This window comes from Oncorhynchus gorbuscha, linkage group LG06, assembly GCF_021184085.1.
Source record: "Oncorhynchus gorbuscha isolate QuinsamMale2020 ecotype Even-year linkage group LG06, OgorEven_v1.0, whole genome shotgun sequence".
Classification (NCBI taxonomy): domain Eukaryota; kingdom Metazoa; phylum Chordata; class Actinopteri; order Salmoniformes; family Salmonidae; genus Oncorhynchus; species Oncorhynchus gorbuscha.
Window position 1 is genome coordinate 79,747,238 of NC_060178.1, and position 19,680 is coordinate 79,766,917.

Below are 19,680 nucleotides of genomic sequence, written 5' to 3' on the forward strand. Positions count from 1 at the left end.
GTTTTTACTTATTGCGTCTGCATGCTTATTGAGTTCTCCCTGGTGCACTTGTTCGTTCATGAGCTGGCAGCTCGTTCTAAATAGTCAAATCTAATCCAGGGGTGGGTAACTTTGATGGGGTTGGAGGCCACAAAAAATCTGAACTTATGAAGGGCTGCAGTAGTTCACGGGTCTGCGTACCCACATTCACCCCATTTTTTTTGAAAAAATGTTCAGTCATTTAGCAGAAACTGTTATACAGCGCGACTTACAATTAGTGCATTCATCTTAAGATAGCTAGGTGAGACAACCACATGTCACAGTCAGAGTAACTACTACATTTTCCCACAAAGTAGCTATCAGCAAAGTCAGAGGTAGTAAGGGGGGGGGGTAAAATACGAGTGTCAGTCACGAAAGGCATAATTATTATTTTTACCCAGGCATGCATTCAGAGCCGGCCCTAACCTCTTGGGGGCCCTAAGCGAAGCTTTGTTGCAAAACAGTGGCAGAATGTGCAGCAGTGACCATTACATTTTTTATATGAACAACATGTGTAGTTTGAAAACTTGGCATCATATTTCTGTCATGCTGCTTTGTTGACAACTCCAACCCCCCCGCGCCTCGAGCATTCAGCCATTCAGTGGCCAACACGGGTCAGTCAATAGATTCTTTCATGGATGACAATAATGAGCTGTCAGTTGTTCAGATGTCAAACAAATGACACATAAACACATGTACCCACACTCACACACATACATACATACTATACACACACACACACACACACACACACACACACACACACACACACACACACACACACACACACACACACACACACACACACACACACACACACACACACACACACACACACACACACACATACCTCATTGTCACAAACTTTTCCTAACAAGACTTCAATCCCAAATGAACCACAACACTGAGTGACAGGTTTCCATTCTCTTGTTTATTTTTGTGTTCCGCTCCTCTCCAAAGTACAATCTGTGTGTGTGTGTGTATGATTTATAAGGTTAAAATCAAGATCCTCTATCATATCATAGTTATTACAATCGATGTTACAATAGTTGCAACAATCGCAAATAAATGAATCACAAATAGATAAACAACCCCAAATAAACAAATTCACAGTTGTCTTCCTTTCTTCCGCTCTCAACTATTTGTTATAAAATGTCACGTATCATTGACGTATCAAAAGAGAGGGAAGCTAAGAGACAGGAGAAACCCCTGAAGAGGGGGCACCTTTAGAGGAGAGGAAGCAGGAATACAGAACTAAAGTTTTATAGTATGTGACATTTCGAAAATTGAGTATGCCCGTATGTCATACTTATTTCAGCTTTGAAAACAGCTGATAATCAGATATTGGGCTATGTTAACAAAATTAACCAATTACGCAAAACAACACAATTGCGGATTATGCATTCTCAGCATGCTTAAATAGAACGTTTTATAATATGTGAATTTTCCAAAATGTTGTATGGTGTAAATGCCAGGATGTTATAGTAATTTCAGGTCATCTAGTAGAATTCAATGCACACTTTTCCACAATGCGTTGGAAGAGTTGGGTTGCGAGTGATATAGTTGGCCCTAGTTCTCTTCAAATAACCAAATTAGCCTACTTAAAAAAAACTAAAGTCGCCCCTGCTGGAATCTTAATTGGCATGATAAACAAATCCCCATAAAAATCAGTCAGTTTAAGCTAGAAGATATAAGGTTATTTTGCATTGGATGCATGTCAATCCACGGCATCTGCCAATGTCGCACTTCTGCATCTGCAGTGAAAGGTGACAGAGCTAAAGCAGTGTTTGTCAGACCATGGGACATCCCAAAAATCGGTCTCCTAACAAAATCGTCTATAGCGTCCGAAAGGTTTGGCCTACAAAACCTCTATTGAAAGATGAGACTCTCACGAACACAATGGTGTTCTCCGTTTTGCTCTACGGCCCCCACGACCCCCCCCTTCAGACGAGTCTTGGGACTCGTCTGAAGTCGGTACATCTGTTCTGCCAACTTCTGTCTATAGCGTCCGAACAGTTTGAGCTACACATTTATATGACTCCTCTGTGGCAGACTCTCACATACATGTACATGTCGGTTGTTTTGCTCTAGGACGCCCACAGGCCTCACAAGACTCTTCTGAATGTCCCCCCGTACCAGTTGAAAAAATTCATGGATGTATATATGGAGACTGTTTAGTGCCAAAAATAAGGGGTTAAGTACATGTAGCAAAAAAGACACTTCAGAACACGTTGCCCATACAACAGAACACGTTGCCCATACAACAGAACACGTTGCCCATACAACAGAACACGTTGCCCATACAACAGAACACGTTGCCCATACAACAGAACACGTTGCCCATACAACAGAACATGTTGTTCCATGTAGTGAATCTGTTATTCAATGTGTTTGTATGGGCTAATAGCAGTAAGGCCACAAATATATTTTCATCAAATATACATGTTTCCATAACTTCATTTGAGTCCATCTGGAAAGGAACACACTTGTCTATATACGATCCCACAGTTGACAGTGCATGTCAGAGCAAAAACCAAGCCATGAGGATAGATGAGCTATATGGTCTATGGTATAGGTCGAATGTGATAATCTGCCTATAACCAGCCTGAGTAAGGCTATAATTCCATTCCTATTCAGAGTTTAGAAAAATGCATGTAATTGGAATTGAGCTATTATCAGGGTTGTTATTGCGATGCATGTTTGTTGAATTTACTCAGCCAGTCAGGAGCCGTTGTGGCTGTGGCATACTACATACTTACTAAGCGGTACGTGCAAAGTAGTATGCAATAGTAAGTACATAGTATGCAGTTTAAGTATGTAGTACGCTAGTATGGGTATTCGGCCACGTCTACAGAGTCTGTTTTGTTTCGACACTATTCGTGGAGGATATGAAGGAGACATACACATGCAAATAAAAATAGTTATGAGCATATTAATACTCGGAGGTATCGTAGGAGGTATCACTCTGTAGGACACATACAGGGAAGGAAGATAAGAGAGGGACATGAAAGGAGAAATGCTAAGACAGGTTAAGATACAGAGATAGAGGGATGATGAGAGAGAAGGGGACAGAGATAGAGGGAGGATGAGAGAGAAGGGGACAGAGAGAGGGAGGATGAGAGAGAAGGGGACAGAGATAGAGGGAGGATGAGAGAGAAAGGGACAGAGAGATAGAGGGATGATGAGAGAGAAGGGGACAGATAGAGGGAGGATGAGAGAGAAGGGGACAGAGATAGAGGGAGATTAAGAGAGAAGGGGACAGAGAGATAGAGGGATGAGAGAGAGATAGAGGGATGAGAGAGAGAAGGGGACAGAGATAGAGGGATGAGAGAGAGAAGGGGACAGAGATAGATTCAGATTCTGTCAGACCTGGGCCCTGACAGTAAATCTCAGTAAGACCAAAATAATGGTGTTCTAAAAAAGGTCCAGTCGCCAGGACCACAAATACAAATTCCATCTCGACACTGTTGCCCTAGAGCAAACAAAAAACTGTACATACCTTGGCCTAAACATCAGTGCCACAGGTAACTTCCACAAAGCTGTGAATGATCTGAGAGACTGTCATGCCCTGGTCGAAGTATGTATGTTTGTCTTCATTTATTTGGTCAGGCCAGGGTGTGACATGGGTGCGTTTTTGTCATGGGGTGTTTATGGGGTGTCTAGCATAGTCTATGGCTGCCTGAGGCGGTTCTCAATCAGAGTCAGGTGATTTTCGTTGTCTCTGATTGGGAACCATATTTAGGCAGCCATATTCTTTGAGATTGTCGTGGGTGATTGTTCCTGTCTCTGTGTTAGTGTTCACCAGATAGGCTGTATAGGTTTTCACGTTCCGTTTGTTGTTTTTGTTTGTTCGTGTTTTCATTATTAAAGATGTATCAAACTAACCACGATGCATTTTGGTCCGACTCTCCTTCGACGGAAGAAAGCCGTTACAGAGACAAGGCAAGGAGGCCATTCTATGCCATCAAAAGGAACATACATTTCAACATACCAATTAGGATCTGGCTAAGAATACTTGAATCAGTCATAGAGCCCATTGCCCTTTACGGTTGTGAGGTCTGGGGTCCGCTCACCAACCAAGACTTCACAAAATGGGACAAACACCAAATTGAGACTGCATACAGAATTCTGCAAAAATATCTGTGTTCAACGTAGAACACCAAATAATGCATGCAGAGCAGAATTAGGCCGATACCCACTACTGATCAAAATCTAGAAAGGAGCTGTTAAATTCTACAACCACCTAAAAGGAAGCGATTCCCAAACCTTCCATAACAAAGCCATCACCTACAGAGAGATGAACCTGGAGAAGAGTCCCCTAAGCAGGCTGGTCCTGGGGCTCTGTTCACAAACACAAACACACCCCACAGAGCCCCAGGACAGCAGCACAATTAGACCCAACCAAATCATGAGAAAACAAAAAGATATTTACTTGACACATTGGAAAGAATTAACAAAAAAACAGCAAACTAGAATGCTATTTGGCCCTAAACAGAGAGTACACAGTGGCAGAATACCTGTCCACTGTGACTGACCCAAACTTAAGGAAAGCTTTGACTATGTACAGACTCAGTGAGCAAAGCCTTGCTATTGAGAAAGGCAGACCTGGCTCTCAAAAGAAGACAGGCTATGTGCACACTGCCCACAAAATGAGGTGGAAACTGAGCTGCACTTCCTAACCTACCAAATGTATGACCATATTAGAGATACATATTTTCCTCAGATTACACAGATCCACAAAGAATTCGAAAACAAATCCAATTTTGATAAACTCCCATATCTACTGGGTGAAGTTCCACAGTGTGCCATCACAGCAGCAAGATTTGTGACCTGTTGCCACAAGAAAGGTGCAACCAGTGAAGAACAAACACCAATGTAAATACAACCCATATTTATCCTTATTTATTTTCCCTTATGTACTTTAACTATTTGTACATTGTTACTGTCACGCCTTGGTCATTGTATTTTGTGTTTTGTTATATGTTTGGGTAGGCCAGGGTGTGACATGGGTTTATATGTTGTTTTTCGTATTGGGGTTTGTAGTATTTGGGATTGCGGCTGATTAGGGGTGTTGTATAGGCTTGCCTGCCTGAGGCGATTCTCAATTGGAGTCAGGTGCTTCGCGTTGTCTCTGATTGGGAACCGTATTTAGGCAGCCTGACTTTCGCTTTGTATTTTGTGGGTGTTTGTTCCTGTCTCTGTGTAGTGTTCACCAGATAGGCTGTAATAGGTTTCACGTTCCGTTTGTTGTTTTTGTATTTATGAGTTATTTCATGTATCGTTCCATTTGCCTTCATTAAAGTCATGAGTAACCACTACGCTGTAACCACTACGCTGCATTTCGGTCCGACTCTCTTCCTTCAACAGACGAACGCCGTTACAGTTACAACACTGTATATATATATATATATATATATATATATATATATATATATATATATATATATATATATATATATATATATATATATATATATATATATATATATAATATGACATTTGTAATGTCTTTATTGTTTTATTGTGTAATGTTTACTGTTAATTTTTATTGTTTATTTCACTTTTGTATAATATCTACCTCACTTACTTGGGCAATGTTAACACATGTTTCCCATGCCAATAAACCCCCTTGAATTGAATTGAATTGATAGAGGGAGGATGAGAGAGAAATGGACAGAGAGATAGAGGGATGATGAGAGAGAAGGGGACAGAGATAGAGGGATGAGAGAGAAGGGGACAGAGATAGAGGGATGAGAGAGAGAAGGGGACTGCGATAGAGGGAGGATGACAGAGATAGAGGGAAATTAAGAGAGAAGGGGACAGAGAGATAGAGGGATGCGAGAGAGAAGGGGACAGAGATAGAGGGATGAGAGAGAGAAGGGGACTGAGATAGAGGGAGGATGACAGAGAAGGGAACTGAGATCGAGGGAGATTAAGAGAGAAGGGGACAGAGAGATAGAGGGATGCGAGAGAGAAGGGGACAGAGATAGAGGGATGAGAGAGAGAAGGGGACAGAAAGATAGAGGGATGCGAGAGAGAAGGGGACAGAGATCGAGGGAGATTAAGAGAGAAGGGGACAGAGAGATAGAGGGATGCAAGAGAGAAGGGGACAGAGGTAGAGGGATGAGAGAGAGAAGGGGACAGAGAGATAGAGGGATGCGAGAGAGAAGGGGACAGAGATAGAGGGATGAGAGAGAGAAGGGGACTGAGATAGAGGGAGGTTGATATCTGGTTCATTGAGGGGTTAACTCTAACACGATCGCAGCAGGAGACGACACAGGGGAAGATGAGAATAGGAATGAAGGGATGGTGAGGGGGGTGTGTGTGTGTGTGTGTGAGGAGATGGACTGAGATAACCCATTTCACCTCCTTGAAAGTAGTGAGAGAAATATTGAGAGAACCATTTTCAACATGTAGACAAAAGATATGAAGATTTAAAAAACAGAGGAACAGTGACAGAGATTGAGCCCATTTACCCACTAGATGAGTCCTTGGTTGTTTGGCAACAAAACCGGAGAGTGCAATGAGGAACTATGAGGAAAAACAGATGGGTTTGACTTAGATTGATGACAACATAAAAACAATATTTTGTCCCCAATGTTTATTGAAAACATAAATACATTTGCATAATGAGCACTTGTTATCTCTCAAATACATCGTTACAGTTGGTTAGCTAGCTAGCGAATTGTTGCCATATTAGCATTTACCTGAAATCAGTCAAAACACCTCAAGACAAGGGCCTCCCGAGTGGCACAGCGGTCTAAGGCACTGCATCGCAGTGTTGCGGTGTCATTACAGCCTGGGGTTAGATCGCAGGTGTTGTCACAACAGGCCTTTACCAGGAGTCCCATAGGGCGGTGCACAATTGGCCCAACGTCGTCCGGGATAGGGGAAGGTTTGGCTGGTTATGATAGCACCTGGGATTGAACCCCAGGCTGTAGTGATGCAGTGCATTAGACCACTCGGGAGGCCTTTGTCTTGAGGTGCTTTAGACTGATTTCAGGTCACTTGGCTGATTACGCTCTAGCGACTACTTATGGCGTCCCGGCCCCCTACAGGCTGACTTTGGTAATCAGTTGAACGGTGTTACATCCGACACATTGGTGCAGCTGGCTTCCAGATTAAGCGAGCGGGTTTTAAGAAGTGAGGTTTGATGTTTCGGAAGGACGTATAACTCGACGTTCGCCTCTCTCGAGCCCGTATGGGAGTTGCAGCGATGAGCGATGAGATCGCAAAAATCACGAAGTTGGGGAGAAAAAAGGGGTTAAAATTACAACAACAACAAAAAATATATAAACAAGACATGGTATCAAGAACAAGATGAAACTAGTTGAAACGAGTCACTTACGATTCTCCACGTGGCAGTTTCTTGTCATTGTCACAATAACACACTGACTTCTGCCCCATTGAAGCATGCAAATTGGTTTCGTGACATTGTTAGCTAACCCTTCCACAGAGAGGAAATACAGACAAAGACAGAAAAAGAAAATACAAAAATAAGAGAGAAAGGGGAGAGAGAAAAGAGCCCTGGAAGGTAGAGGTGTTCCAAACTCGCAGATCCTTCATGTGACGTTAACACACACTGACACAGCGCCAGACACATGCACCCACACAGACATACAAACACACACACACAACACCAAAGACATATTTCTATCACTGCACTCAATTTGACACATGCGCGAAAGAGAAGGAGTGTTGTGATTTATTATTATTATTATAAAGAGTGAGGGAGAAATAGAGAAAGGGAGAGAAAAAGAGAAAGAAGAGTGAGAGAGAGGGAGGAGGAAAACTGTGCCAACAGATCCTCATCATCCCTCTCCTCCACTCCATTCCCCTCTTCTCTCCTCTCCATAAAACAGTTCAGCAGAGGTGGACAGGAATACGTTCTATACTTTTCGTAATATGTTCTTTCTTTCTCTCTCTCTCTCTCTCTCTCTCTCTCTCTCTCTCTCTCTCTCTCTCTCCTCCCCTCGATCCCTCACACTTTTATTTTAAAGATAATAAAACAATACCACAGTTATGTCTGCAAAAGCACTACAGTAAATACTACAGTATAATACAGTAATATCTGCAAAAACACTATAGTAAATACTACAGTATACTACAGTCAACAAAAACACTACCGTTTTTTAACTATAGTGATACGACATTATTTATACTAAAGTAAACTAAAGTATTTTCTTATGTGGGACCCCACATATCCAGAGGTGAACAGCATAACTGCTATACTTTGTATGACATGTTTTTTCTCTCTTACCTCTCCTCCCTCCTTCTTCCTCCTACCCTCTCTCTCTCCTCATTCTCCACCCCTCCGTTCCTCTCTCCTGTCCTCCCTTCAGGGCAGTGCAGAGACAGAGGTGGACAGGAATAAGTGCTGTACTTTGTGTAATATGTTCTTCACGTCGGCCATCGTGGCCCAGTCTCACTACCAGGGAAAGACACATGCTAAGAGAGTACGACTGGTACTGGGAGAAACACCCAGCATACCTACTGCTACCAACAGCCCTACCACCACAGGTAACACAGATACACATATACGTTTGCACACTCAATCACTCACACATGCGTGCACCCCACACCACCCCCCTCCCCCCAAACGCACACACTCATACAGACTGATTGAACTGTTTATCTGTTTACATACAGTATATGTGTGCATTTATCTTTTAGTGACCTCCTCCCTGTAACACACACACATTCACCCAGTTTATTTTTCATTTGTGGTAAAACAACAACTCATATATCACTCAACAAAGTGTGGGCGTGTATGTGTTTGTGTGTGTTTGTTTGTAGAAGTCAGTGTGTGTGTGTGGGGGGGGGGGGGGGTGCATACGCGTTTGTGTGTGTTTGTTTGTAGAAGTGAGTGTGTGCGTGTGTGTGTGTGGGTGTGGGTGTGTGTGTGCATACGTGTTTGTGTGTCCATTTGTATGCGTACGAAACACAATCCATTCCATTTAACACACATCAGACCAAGGTCATAACCGACACAGCCAACAGATTTAATGGAACTGACCCATTTGTCTACCTATGTGCCAGAACAACAGAGTGCCTTAGGGTACAATGTGCTATTGTACACTGTTCTTTGGATACTTTAGGTTTGTCCTTGCCATTCACATATGCCTGCAAGTGTTTACGGTTAGGTTTAGACAATAATTCAGAATTTTTAAGGTTAGTTAAGGTTAGGGTTTACGTTTTATATATAAATATAAAAAATGACTTTCTATCGCTGGATTCCAAACATACAACCTTTGGAATCAGAGGCAGATGCTTGCGCCCATCCACCATCCTCATGCACAATGCCCTAATAAAACCAAAACCTACATGAAGGTAGTAGTTTTCCTGGTTGCCCCTAGTGGCCGTTTCCACATCATCTCCCAACGTTCTCAGATGTACGTTGAATACTGACTTGCCTGGCCATTCAGTGCATCAGCTAAATATTGTGTGTGTGTGTGATGACGATAGCATGACATACAGTGTATTGGCTGAGGAAAGCTTTAATCCGTAATGCCATGGGGAAACAGCCATGTCCAATCTCAGTACCCAATAGCTTGGGCAGCATTTCAGCTACAACCTATCTCTCTCCTTCACCTTCGCTCTCTTTCGCTCTCTCGCTTTCTCACTCTCTCTCGCCCACCAGACACTGTCACGTCCTGACCTTAGTTCCTTTTTTATGTCGCTATTTTCGTTTGGTCAGGGCGTGAGTTGGGGTGGGCATTCTATGTGTTGTTCTATGTTTTTGTATTTCTGTGTTTGGCCATACCAGGCCAACCACAGAAATACAAAAACATAGAACAACACATAGAATGCCCACCCCCAATCAGAGGCAGGTGTTTATCATTGTCGCTGATTGAGAACCATACTTAGGCAGTGTCACGCCTTGGTCATTGTATCTTGTGTTTTTGTTATATGTTTGCGTAGGCCAGAGGTGACATGGGTTTATGTTGTATTTCGTATTGGGGTTTGTATTAATTAGGAGTGTGTATTAGTAGGGGTGTGTCTAGTTAGGCTTGGCTGCCTGAGGCGATTCCTAATTGGAGTCAGCTGATTCTCGTTGTCTCGGATTGGGAACCGTATTTAGGCAGCCTGAGTGCGCGTTGTATTTCGTGGGCGATTGTACCTGTCTTTGTGTTAGTCACCAGATAGGCTGTAATTAGTTTCACTCGTTTGTTGTTTTCGTATTTTCAGTTATTTCATGTACCGTATTTTTCTTCATTAAAAGTCATGAGTAACCTACACGCTGCATTTCGGTCTGCCTCTCTTCTAACAGCAGACGAAGTTCATTACAGGCAGCCTGTTTTTTCCACTATGATTTGTGGGTAGTTGTTTTCTGTTTTGTTTCTGCACCTGACAGGACTGTTTCGTTTTCGTTCATTCTCTTTGTTATTTTGTTTTGTGTTCAGTTTAAATAAAAAATAACATGAACACTTACCAAGCTGCGCTTTGGTCCACACCCTCTTCATACGACGACCGTTACAGACACTCAGTTCATTTGGCCTGTCCACAACCCCTATTGGAAACCAGCTCTCAATCCTGAACTGATCAATGTTTCTATTGGATTCCACTTTACTCCAAACACGCCAACATAATCCCAGTTAACCACCAAGATCATTACCAGCGTGTTACACACTCACTCACTCACTCATACAGACATGCATTCACACACACAAACAGAGACAGAGAGAGAGAGCGAGAGAGAGAGAGAGAGAGAGAGAGAGAGAGAGAGAGAGAGAGAGAGAGAGAGAGGTAAGGGGTAGGGAAAGAGAAGCACACAGCCAAACCAGTGTCTAGGAAGTGGCATACATTTACAATAGAAAGAAATATATAGAAAAGGAAGTGATCACTGCAGATAGTATTGGATTAAAATTCAAGTTTGGGTTTAACTTTGAAATTGCATTGTTCTAAATCAAGTCAAAGTTTATTGGTCGCGTTCACAGATTTGCAGGTGTTATAATAGGTGCATTGAAATGCTTACATTTCTAGTAGTAGAATGTCTCGCAAATAATATACAAATATACAAATAATCCAAAAATCTAATCAAGAAATCAAGAAATGACAGAGCAGGTCCAATTAACAAATCTACTTCTTGAATGTCAGTTCGATTAGCTCACACACACACACAACGTGTCAGTTTGTTGAAGGCACTTTCAGAGAAGTTGCCAAGGTTTTGTGACAGACAGACCTGGGAGGAAGGAAAGAATGAAAGAGAGAGAAGAAAAGTGGAGGAGGATGGAAGGATAGATCAGGAGAGATTAGAATCAAAAGTAACCTTCAGCACACACACATATCTCTCACACACACAGCTCTGTCTCACACACCTCTCTCTCACACACACACAACTCTGTCTCACACACACATATCTCTCACACACACACAGCCCTGTCTCACACACACAAATATCTCTCTCGCACACACATATCTCTCTCTCACACACACACACACACATATCTCTCACTCTCACAGCTCTGTCTCACACACACACACACACAACTCTGTCTCACACACACATATCTCTCACTCTCACAGCTCTGTCTCACACACACACACACACACCTCTCTCACACACATACACTCACACACACATCTCTGTTTACACACATATCTCTCTCATACATACACATCTCTTTCTCTCACACACATATCTCTCTCTCACACACACACATTTTTATTTCACCTTTATTTAACCAGGTAGGCTAGTTGAGAACAAGTTCTCATTTGCAACTGCGACCTGGCCAAGATAAAGCAAAGCAGTGTGTCACAGACAACAACACAGAGTTACACATGGAGTAAACAATAAACAAGCCAATATCACAATAAACAAGTCAATGACACAGTAGGAAAAAAAATGGCTATATACAGTGTGTGCAAAAGTGTAAAGTCTCTCGTCGGAAGGCATGAACCAGAACGCAGCGTGGTAAGTGTTCATGATACTTTATTACTCAAAAACACTCTAACCAAAATAATGAAGTGAAAAGGTGCCGACACTAAGCAGAAAATAACTACCCATAAAACACAGGTGGGAAAAAGGCTGCCTAAGTATGATTCCCAATCAGAGACAACGATAGACAGCAGAGCTGGCATAACTCATCCTGGCTGGATACCCCCCTTAGCCCGGCAAGTGTGGGGAGCTGGAACAGGCCGCACCGGGCTTAGCTGGCGAACCGGGGACACCATGCGTAGAGCTGGCGCAGGGTAACCTGGGCTGAAGAGATGCACCAGAGGCCAGGAATGCTGAGCCTGCACAATCCGACCTGGCTGAATGCTCACTCTAGCACGGCCACAGCGGGGAGCTTACACAGAGCACACCGGGCTGTGAATGCGCACTGAAGGCATGGTGCGCAGAACCGGATAGCATGGTGCTTGACCGGTCACTTGCTCCCCACGGTAAGCACGAGGAGTTGGCTCAGGTCTGAACCCCGACTCTGCCACTCTCCCCGTGTGCCCCACCCCAAAATAATTAGGAGGCTGCTTCTCATGCTTGTCTCATTGCGGCGACTCCTGGTATCTCCGCCGTTCCTCCCTTGCTGTTTCCGCCTGTTTCCATGTCAGGGTCTTGTCCCCTACCATAACCTCCTCCCATTTCAATGAGGTCCTCCACTCACTCTTCTCCCGGGCCCAGGATCCCTGCTCCTCCTGGCCACACTGCTTGTTCCTTTGGTGGTGGGTAGTTCTGGAACGTCTCTCGTCGGAAGGCATGGACCAGAACGCAGCATGGTAAGTGTTCATGATACTTTATTACTCAAAAACACTCAAACCAAAATAACAAAGTGAAAAAACGAAACAGTTCTGTCAGGTGCAGACACTAAACAGTAAAATAACTACCCACAAAACCCAGGTGGGAAAAAGGCTGCCTTAAGTATGATTCCCAATCAGAGACAGCGATAGACAGCTGCCTCTGATTGGGAACCACACTCAGCCAAAAACAAAGAAATAGAAAACATATAAATAAAGAAACTAGAATGCCCACTCTAGTCACACCCTTTGCCTAACCAAAATAGAGAATAAAAGCCTCTCTATGGCCAAGGTATGACAAAACGGCATTAGGAGGTAGGCAATAAATAGGCCATAGGGACGAATAATTACAATTTAGCAGATTAACATTGGAGTGATAAATGAGCAGATGATGATGTGCAAGTAGAGATACTGGTGTGCAAAAGAGCAGAAAAGTAAATAAAATAAAAACAGTATGGAGATGAGGTAGTTAGATTGGGTGGGCTATTTACAGATGGACTATGTACAGCTGCAGCGATCGGTTAGCTGCTCAGATAGTTGATGTTTACAGTTGGTGAGGGAAATAAAAGTATCCAAATTCAGCGATTTTTGCAATTTGTTCCAGTCAAAGGCAGCAGAGAACTGGAAGCAAAGGTGGCCAAATGATTGTTGGCTTTGTGGATGATCAGTGAGATATACCTGCTGGAACGTGTGCTACGGGTGGGTGTTGTTATCGTGACCAGTGAACTGAGATAAGGTGGAGCTCTCTCACATATCTCTCTCACACATACCTCTCTCTCACACACACATCTCTCTCTCTCACACACATATCTTTGTCTCTCACACAATGTTCTCTCTCACACACATATCTTTGTCTCACACACACATCTCTCTCACACATACCTCTCTCACATACATACCTCTCTCACACACACACGCACGCACACACGCACACACGCACGCACATACACACACACACACACACACACACACACACACACACACACACACACACACACACACACACACACACACACACACACACACACACACACACACACACACACACACACACACACACACACACACACACACACACATATATCTCTCTTTCACACACACATATCTCTCTCTCACACACACACATATATCGCTCTCTCACACATACCTCTCTCACACACACACATCTCTCTCACACACATATCTTTGTCTCTCACACACAATGTTTCTCTCTCACACACATATCTTTGTCTCACACACACATATCTCTCACACATACCTCTCTCACACACACACACACACAAACACATCTTCTCTCTCACACACATCTTTGTCTCTCACACACAATGTTTCTCTCTCACACACATATCTTTGTCTCACACACATATATCTCTCACACATACCTCTCTTACACAAACACACACACATCTTCTCTCTCACACACACATATCTTTCTCTCTCACACACACATATCTCTCTCTCACACACACATATCTCTCTCTCTCACACACACACATATCTCTCTCTCACACATATCTCTCTCTCTCACACACATATCTCTCACTCACACACAAACATCTCTCTCACACATACCTCTCTCACACACACACATCTCTCTCTCCCACACGCACATATCTCTCTCTCACACACCTCTCACACACATCTCTCTGTCATGCGCACACACACGTAAGCACGCACACACTCTTTCACTCAGGGAGGAGAGCTTTTCCCTCAGTCCACTCAGACACACAGACAAGGTTATAGCTGCAGTAAGATGTAAAAATTTGTAAGATGCAGTAAGATGTAAAAATATTTGACGCAAAAATTCTGCGTGGTTACAGGGTTGATTCTGCGTGGTTACAGGGTTAATTCTGCGTGGTTACAGGGTTAATTGTGTGTGGTTACAGGGTTAATTCTGCATGGTTACAGGGTTAATTGTGTGTGGTTACAGGTGTTAATTCTGCATGGTTACAGGGTTGATTCTGCGTGGTTACAGGGTTAATTCTGCGTGGTTACAGGGTTAATTGTGTGTGGTTACAGGGTTGATTCTGCGTGGTTACAGGGTTAATTCTGCATGGTTACAGGGTTAATTCTGCATGGTTACAGGGTTGATTCTGCGTGGTTACAGGGTTAATTGTGTGTGGTTACAGGGTTGATTCTGCGTGGTTACAGGGTTAATTCTGCATGGTTACAGGGTTAATTCTGCATGGTTACAGGGTTGATTCTGCGTGGTTACAGGGTTAATTGTGTGTGGTTACAGGGTTAATTCTGTGTGGTTACAGGGTCAATTCTGCATGGTTACAGGGTTAATTGTGTGTGGTTACAGGGTTAATTCTGTGTGGTTACAGGGTTAATTGTGTGTGGTTACAGGGTTAATTCTGTGTGGTTACAGGGTCAATTGTGTGTGGTTACAGGGTTAATTCTGCATGGTTACAGGGTTAATTGTGTGTGGTTACAGGGTTAATTCTGTGTGGTTACAGGGTTAATTGTGTGTGATTACAGGGTTAATTCTGCATGGTTACAGGGTTAATTCTGCATGGTTACAGGGTTAATTGTGTGTGGTTACAGGGTTAATTCTGTGTGGTTACAGGGTTAATTGTGTGTGGTTACAGGGTTAATTCTGCGTGGTTACAGGGTTAATTTTGTGTGGTTACAGGGTTAATTGTTTGTGGTTACAGGGTTAATTGTGTGTGGTTGCAGGTTTAAAACAGAAACAACTCAAAGGGTTACATTTAGGTATTAATTCCGAGTGGTTGGGGCTATGACTGGGGAAGACTTAAAACAAAATAGTTAAAATAACGCACTGTTTCCATCAACTATGATCAAGTATTCTTCCAGCTTGCTAGAGCATTGTGAACTATGCACACCGGTTCCAAGCATCACGAATGCTGGGCAAACATTTCAATGTTTTTGTGAGAGCCGAGGAAGGCATATATCAACGTTCTCAGGTCCTTTCCAAATGTCCAAAATTGCTGTCTATTTCTAGTGTCGTGACGTTGCTGTCACACCCTGACCATAGTTTGCTGTTTTGTTTGGTCAGGGTGTGATCTGAGTGGGCATTCTATGTTTTGTGTCCAGTTTGTCTGTTTCTGTGTTTGGCCTGATATGGTTCTCAATCAGAGGCAGGTGTTAGTCATTGTCTCTGATTGGTAGCCTGTTTAGTGTTGGGTTTTGTGGGTGATTGTCTCCTGTGTCAGTGTTTGTGCCACATGGGACTGTTTCGGGTTTACACATTTGTTGTTTTTGTAGTTTATTCATGTATAGTTTTCTTATTAAAAACAAACATGAAATTCAACCACGCTGCATTTTGGTCCTCCTCTCCTTCGACGGAAGAATCCCGTTACAGAATCCCCCACCACAACAGGACCAAGCGGCGTGGTGACAGGCAGCGGCAGCAGGAGCAGCGAAGTATGGAATATACGACTTGGGAGGAGATAGACAGGTGGTCGACCCAGGGAGAGTGCCGGAGCCCGTCTGGGATTCGCTTGAGCAGTGCGAGGAAGGTTATAGGAGAATGGAGTTGGAGAGACGAGCACGGCGGCGTGGATGAAAGCCCGAGAGTCAGCCCCAAAAATGTCTTGAGGGGAGGCACAGGGAGAGTGTGGCAGAGTCAGGAGTCAGACCTGAGCCAACTCCCCCTGTTTATCGTAAGGAGCCAAGGAGGAAACCAGAACCAGAGCCGGTGTTGGAGTTGAGCGAAGCAGAGACTGTGAAGGAGTTAATGGGGAAATTGGAGGAGAGAGTTATGAGGCAGTTGCTGTGTTGGTGCATGAGGCACGGAATTTGCCCGACGGAGCGTGATAGGGATTTGATGGCACCTGGGTCAGCTCTCCATACTCGTCCTGAGGTGCATGCTAGTCGGCTGGTGAAGATGGTGCCAGCCTCACGCACCAGGCCTCCTGTGCACCTCCCTAGCCTTGCACGTCCTGTGCCAGCTCAGCGCTACAGTGTGCCTAGCAGTGCTAAACGTGGCGGGCGTGGTACTGGTCAGGCACCGTGTTATGCGGTGGAACGCACGGTGTCCCCAGTATGTGTGCTTAGCCCGGTACGCTACATCTCAGCTCCTCACATCTGCCGGGCTAGGGTGATCCAGCCAGGGCGGTTGGTGCCAGCCCTTCTCTCAAGATCTCCAGTACTCCTTCACGGTCCGGTCTATCAGGTACCACCTCCACGCACCAGCCCTCCGGTGGCAGCCCCCCGCACCAGGCTGTCTCTCCGTCTCATCCCTACAGCTGCCCCCGCCTGTCCAGTGCTGCCGGAGTCTCCCACCTGTCCGGCGCTGCCGGAGTCTGAGGCGCCAGAGCCCCTCAGCCCAGAGGCACCAGAGCTTCCGCCCCATCTGTCCCGAGCTGCCAGAGCTTCCACCCCTCTGTCCCGAGCTGCCAGAGCTTCCGCCCCTCTGTCCCGAGCTGCCCCTCTGTCCCGAGCTGCCCCTCAGTCCAGTGGGTTCATTTCGAAGCACGGGACAGAGGGGCGGAAGCTCTGGCAGCTCGGGACAAAGGCCACGGAAGCGGACAATGGGGCGGACTAAGACTATGGTGAAGTGGGGACCATGTCCAGCACCAGAGCCGCCACCGTGGACAGATGCCCACCCAGACCCTCCGCAATAGGTTCAGGTTTTGCGGCCGGAGGGAGGGGGGGGGTACTGTCACACCCTGACCATGGTTTGCTTTGTATGTTTCTATGTTTTGTTTTGTTTGGTCAGGGTGTGATCTGAGTGGGCATTCTATGTTGTGTGTCCAGTTTGTCTGTTTCTGTGTTTGGCCTGATATGGTTCTCAATCAGATGCAGGTGTTAGTTATTGTCTCTGATTGGTAGCCTGTTTGGTGTTGGGTTTTGTGGGTGATTGTCTCCTGTGTCAGTGTCTGTTTCGGGTTTACACGTTTGTTGTTTTTGTAGTTTATTCATGTATAGTTTTCTTATTAAAAACAAACATGAATTTCAACGACGCTGCATTTTGGTCCTCCTCTCCTTCGACGGAAGAATCCCGTTACATTGCATTAGTTAATGTGATTAACTGAATCATGCAATTATTAACTCATTAACCTGGGGCACCATGGGAAAACTAGTTTTTATTGAGTTTCTATTTCCCAAACTCAAAGAATATCAGAATATTGAATTTACAACAGCCACTAATTAACCAGTTACCTCTACAATCTCGTTCTGAACGTCGTATAGTCCGTGAATCTGCACTGACCCGGGTAATGACCTTATCGTGGTTGAAGTAGCTGAGGTCAATATGTTGTGCACCATTTAGTGGGGCACTAGATATGAGGGGATTCTATTCATGGCCAAGTGGTCCATAGAAGAGCTAACTTCACGGAGAAAATCCTCCAGTAACAATCGAACCAATTGGACATGGACATAGTCATGGTTCATGACCTCTGCTAGCTTTCCTACAGACAGGATAGTTTTGTTCAGGAGAGTAGCGTGTGTGTGGACCACCAGAATAGTGTCCTGGAGAGACTTTCCCACATTTACATTTACATTACATTTAAGTCATTTAGCAGACGCTCTTATCCAGAGCGACTTACACATGTTGCAAGCTGAGGGCCTGTGCCTTCATCTGCTGCTGGATAAGTGGCATCTCTTCAGTAATCTCCCTAACATTCCTCTTGACTGTGGCTAGACTGACTGCTTTGACGGCAGTGGTACCTAGGGCAAAAAGTGACCCTACGGTTGCCCCTATCGATAGTAGCGCCCCGACGAATCGTTTCTCTCACCTGGGCTCTGATAGTTCTGACTGGGTAACTGTGAACTTTTGGAGTTGGGCCAACATATGGGCAATGTCTAGCTGGGCGTGCTTAATTGCCTGGCTGGTCCAGTCAGCCCCGGCCCAACTCAGGTGGAATGTGTTGGCGGTACACATTCTCTGCATCTAGGTGGACATACACCCTCTGCGTGTGTACTCTGCAGTTAGTTATGAGGAGTCCTGGGTAGGGGATCCATTCGTGATTACGTCTGCTGGGTTGGTTTTGACCAGGGCGCAGAGTGTCAGGATCAGCCAAAGGAACTCCATCCTACAGAAACGCATAATCAGAGATTGTTGGATTATTTAAATTATTAGTTTTAGTAAACAAAAAAATATTTTGACAACTATTTTTCTGGATTTCTTACTAGCGTAGCCTAGTGGTTAGAGTGTTGGACTAGTAACCGGAAGGTTGTGAGTTCAAACCCCTGAGGTTTGACAAGGTACAAATCTGTCGTTCTGCCCCTGAACAGGCAGTTAACCCACTGTTCCCAGGCCGTCATTGAAAATAAGAATATGTTCTTAACTGACTTGCCTGGTTAAATAAAGGTAAAATTAAAAACATTAAAATAGTGTCAACAGATGTATATCAGGTAGCTGGGAAGAGAATAAATGATGTTAGGTGCAACGTACTGATCTCCTGGAAGGGATCAGCTGAGAATTCTTAGTACCTCTAACTTTGCTAGGTTTTTATCTATTCGGTGCTGGCTAGCACCCTTTCTATTCCCATGGGGGGAGTGTACAACTTGCTTTGTTTCCGGTGGACCCACTTTAATGTAACGTTTTGGCCACCTTTGCTTGTTCTGATCTGGTAAACGACAGGTGATTGCTTCACCACAATCTCGTGTGGCCCCGTCCAGTGGGGCAGTAACTTTGTTGCAACGGCCGTGGGTTTTGTGTATATGTAGTACCACACCTTATCCACGACCTCAAACACCTGGTGTGAGGCCTTTTTGTCGTAATAGGTCTTGTCACCTTCTGTACTTCTTACCAACTGTCCTTGAACATACGCAAAGGTAGGCTGGAGATGGTTCCGCAGGTCGGTCACGTATTGATGAGCCGTGTAGGCGGTGGCTACGGCTACATCTCCCGGTTGGTACAGGAGATGCAGTGAAAGCGTCATTTGCCAGCCCGTCATCATCTCGAAGGGTGTTATTCCTGTAGACCTGTTGCGTGTGGCTCTGATCGCCATCAGTACCAAT

General features: G+C 44.5%; 1 protein-coding gene across 1 annotated transcript in view; it reads left to right on the forward strand.

Annotated features, from left to right (window-relative positions):
* Nucleotides 1–19,680, forward strand: part of zgc:171482 (zinc finger protein) — a 196,593-nt gene that overhangs the window by 100,961 nt on the left and 75,952 nt on the right. The window contains exons 4-5 of the mRNA XM_046354205.1: nt 8,361–8,518; nt 16,876–16,946. Coding sequence (XP_046210161.1) covers nt 8,361–8,518; nt 16,876–16,946 — 229 coding nt within the window. The remainder of the gene's footprint in view (nt 1–8,360; nt 8,519–16,875; nt 16,947–19,680) is intronic.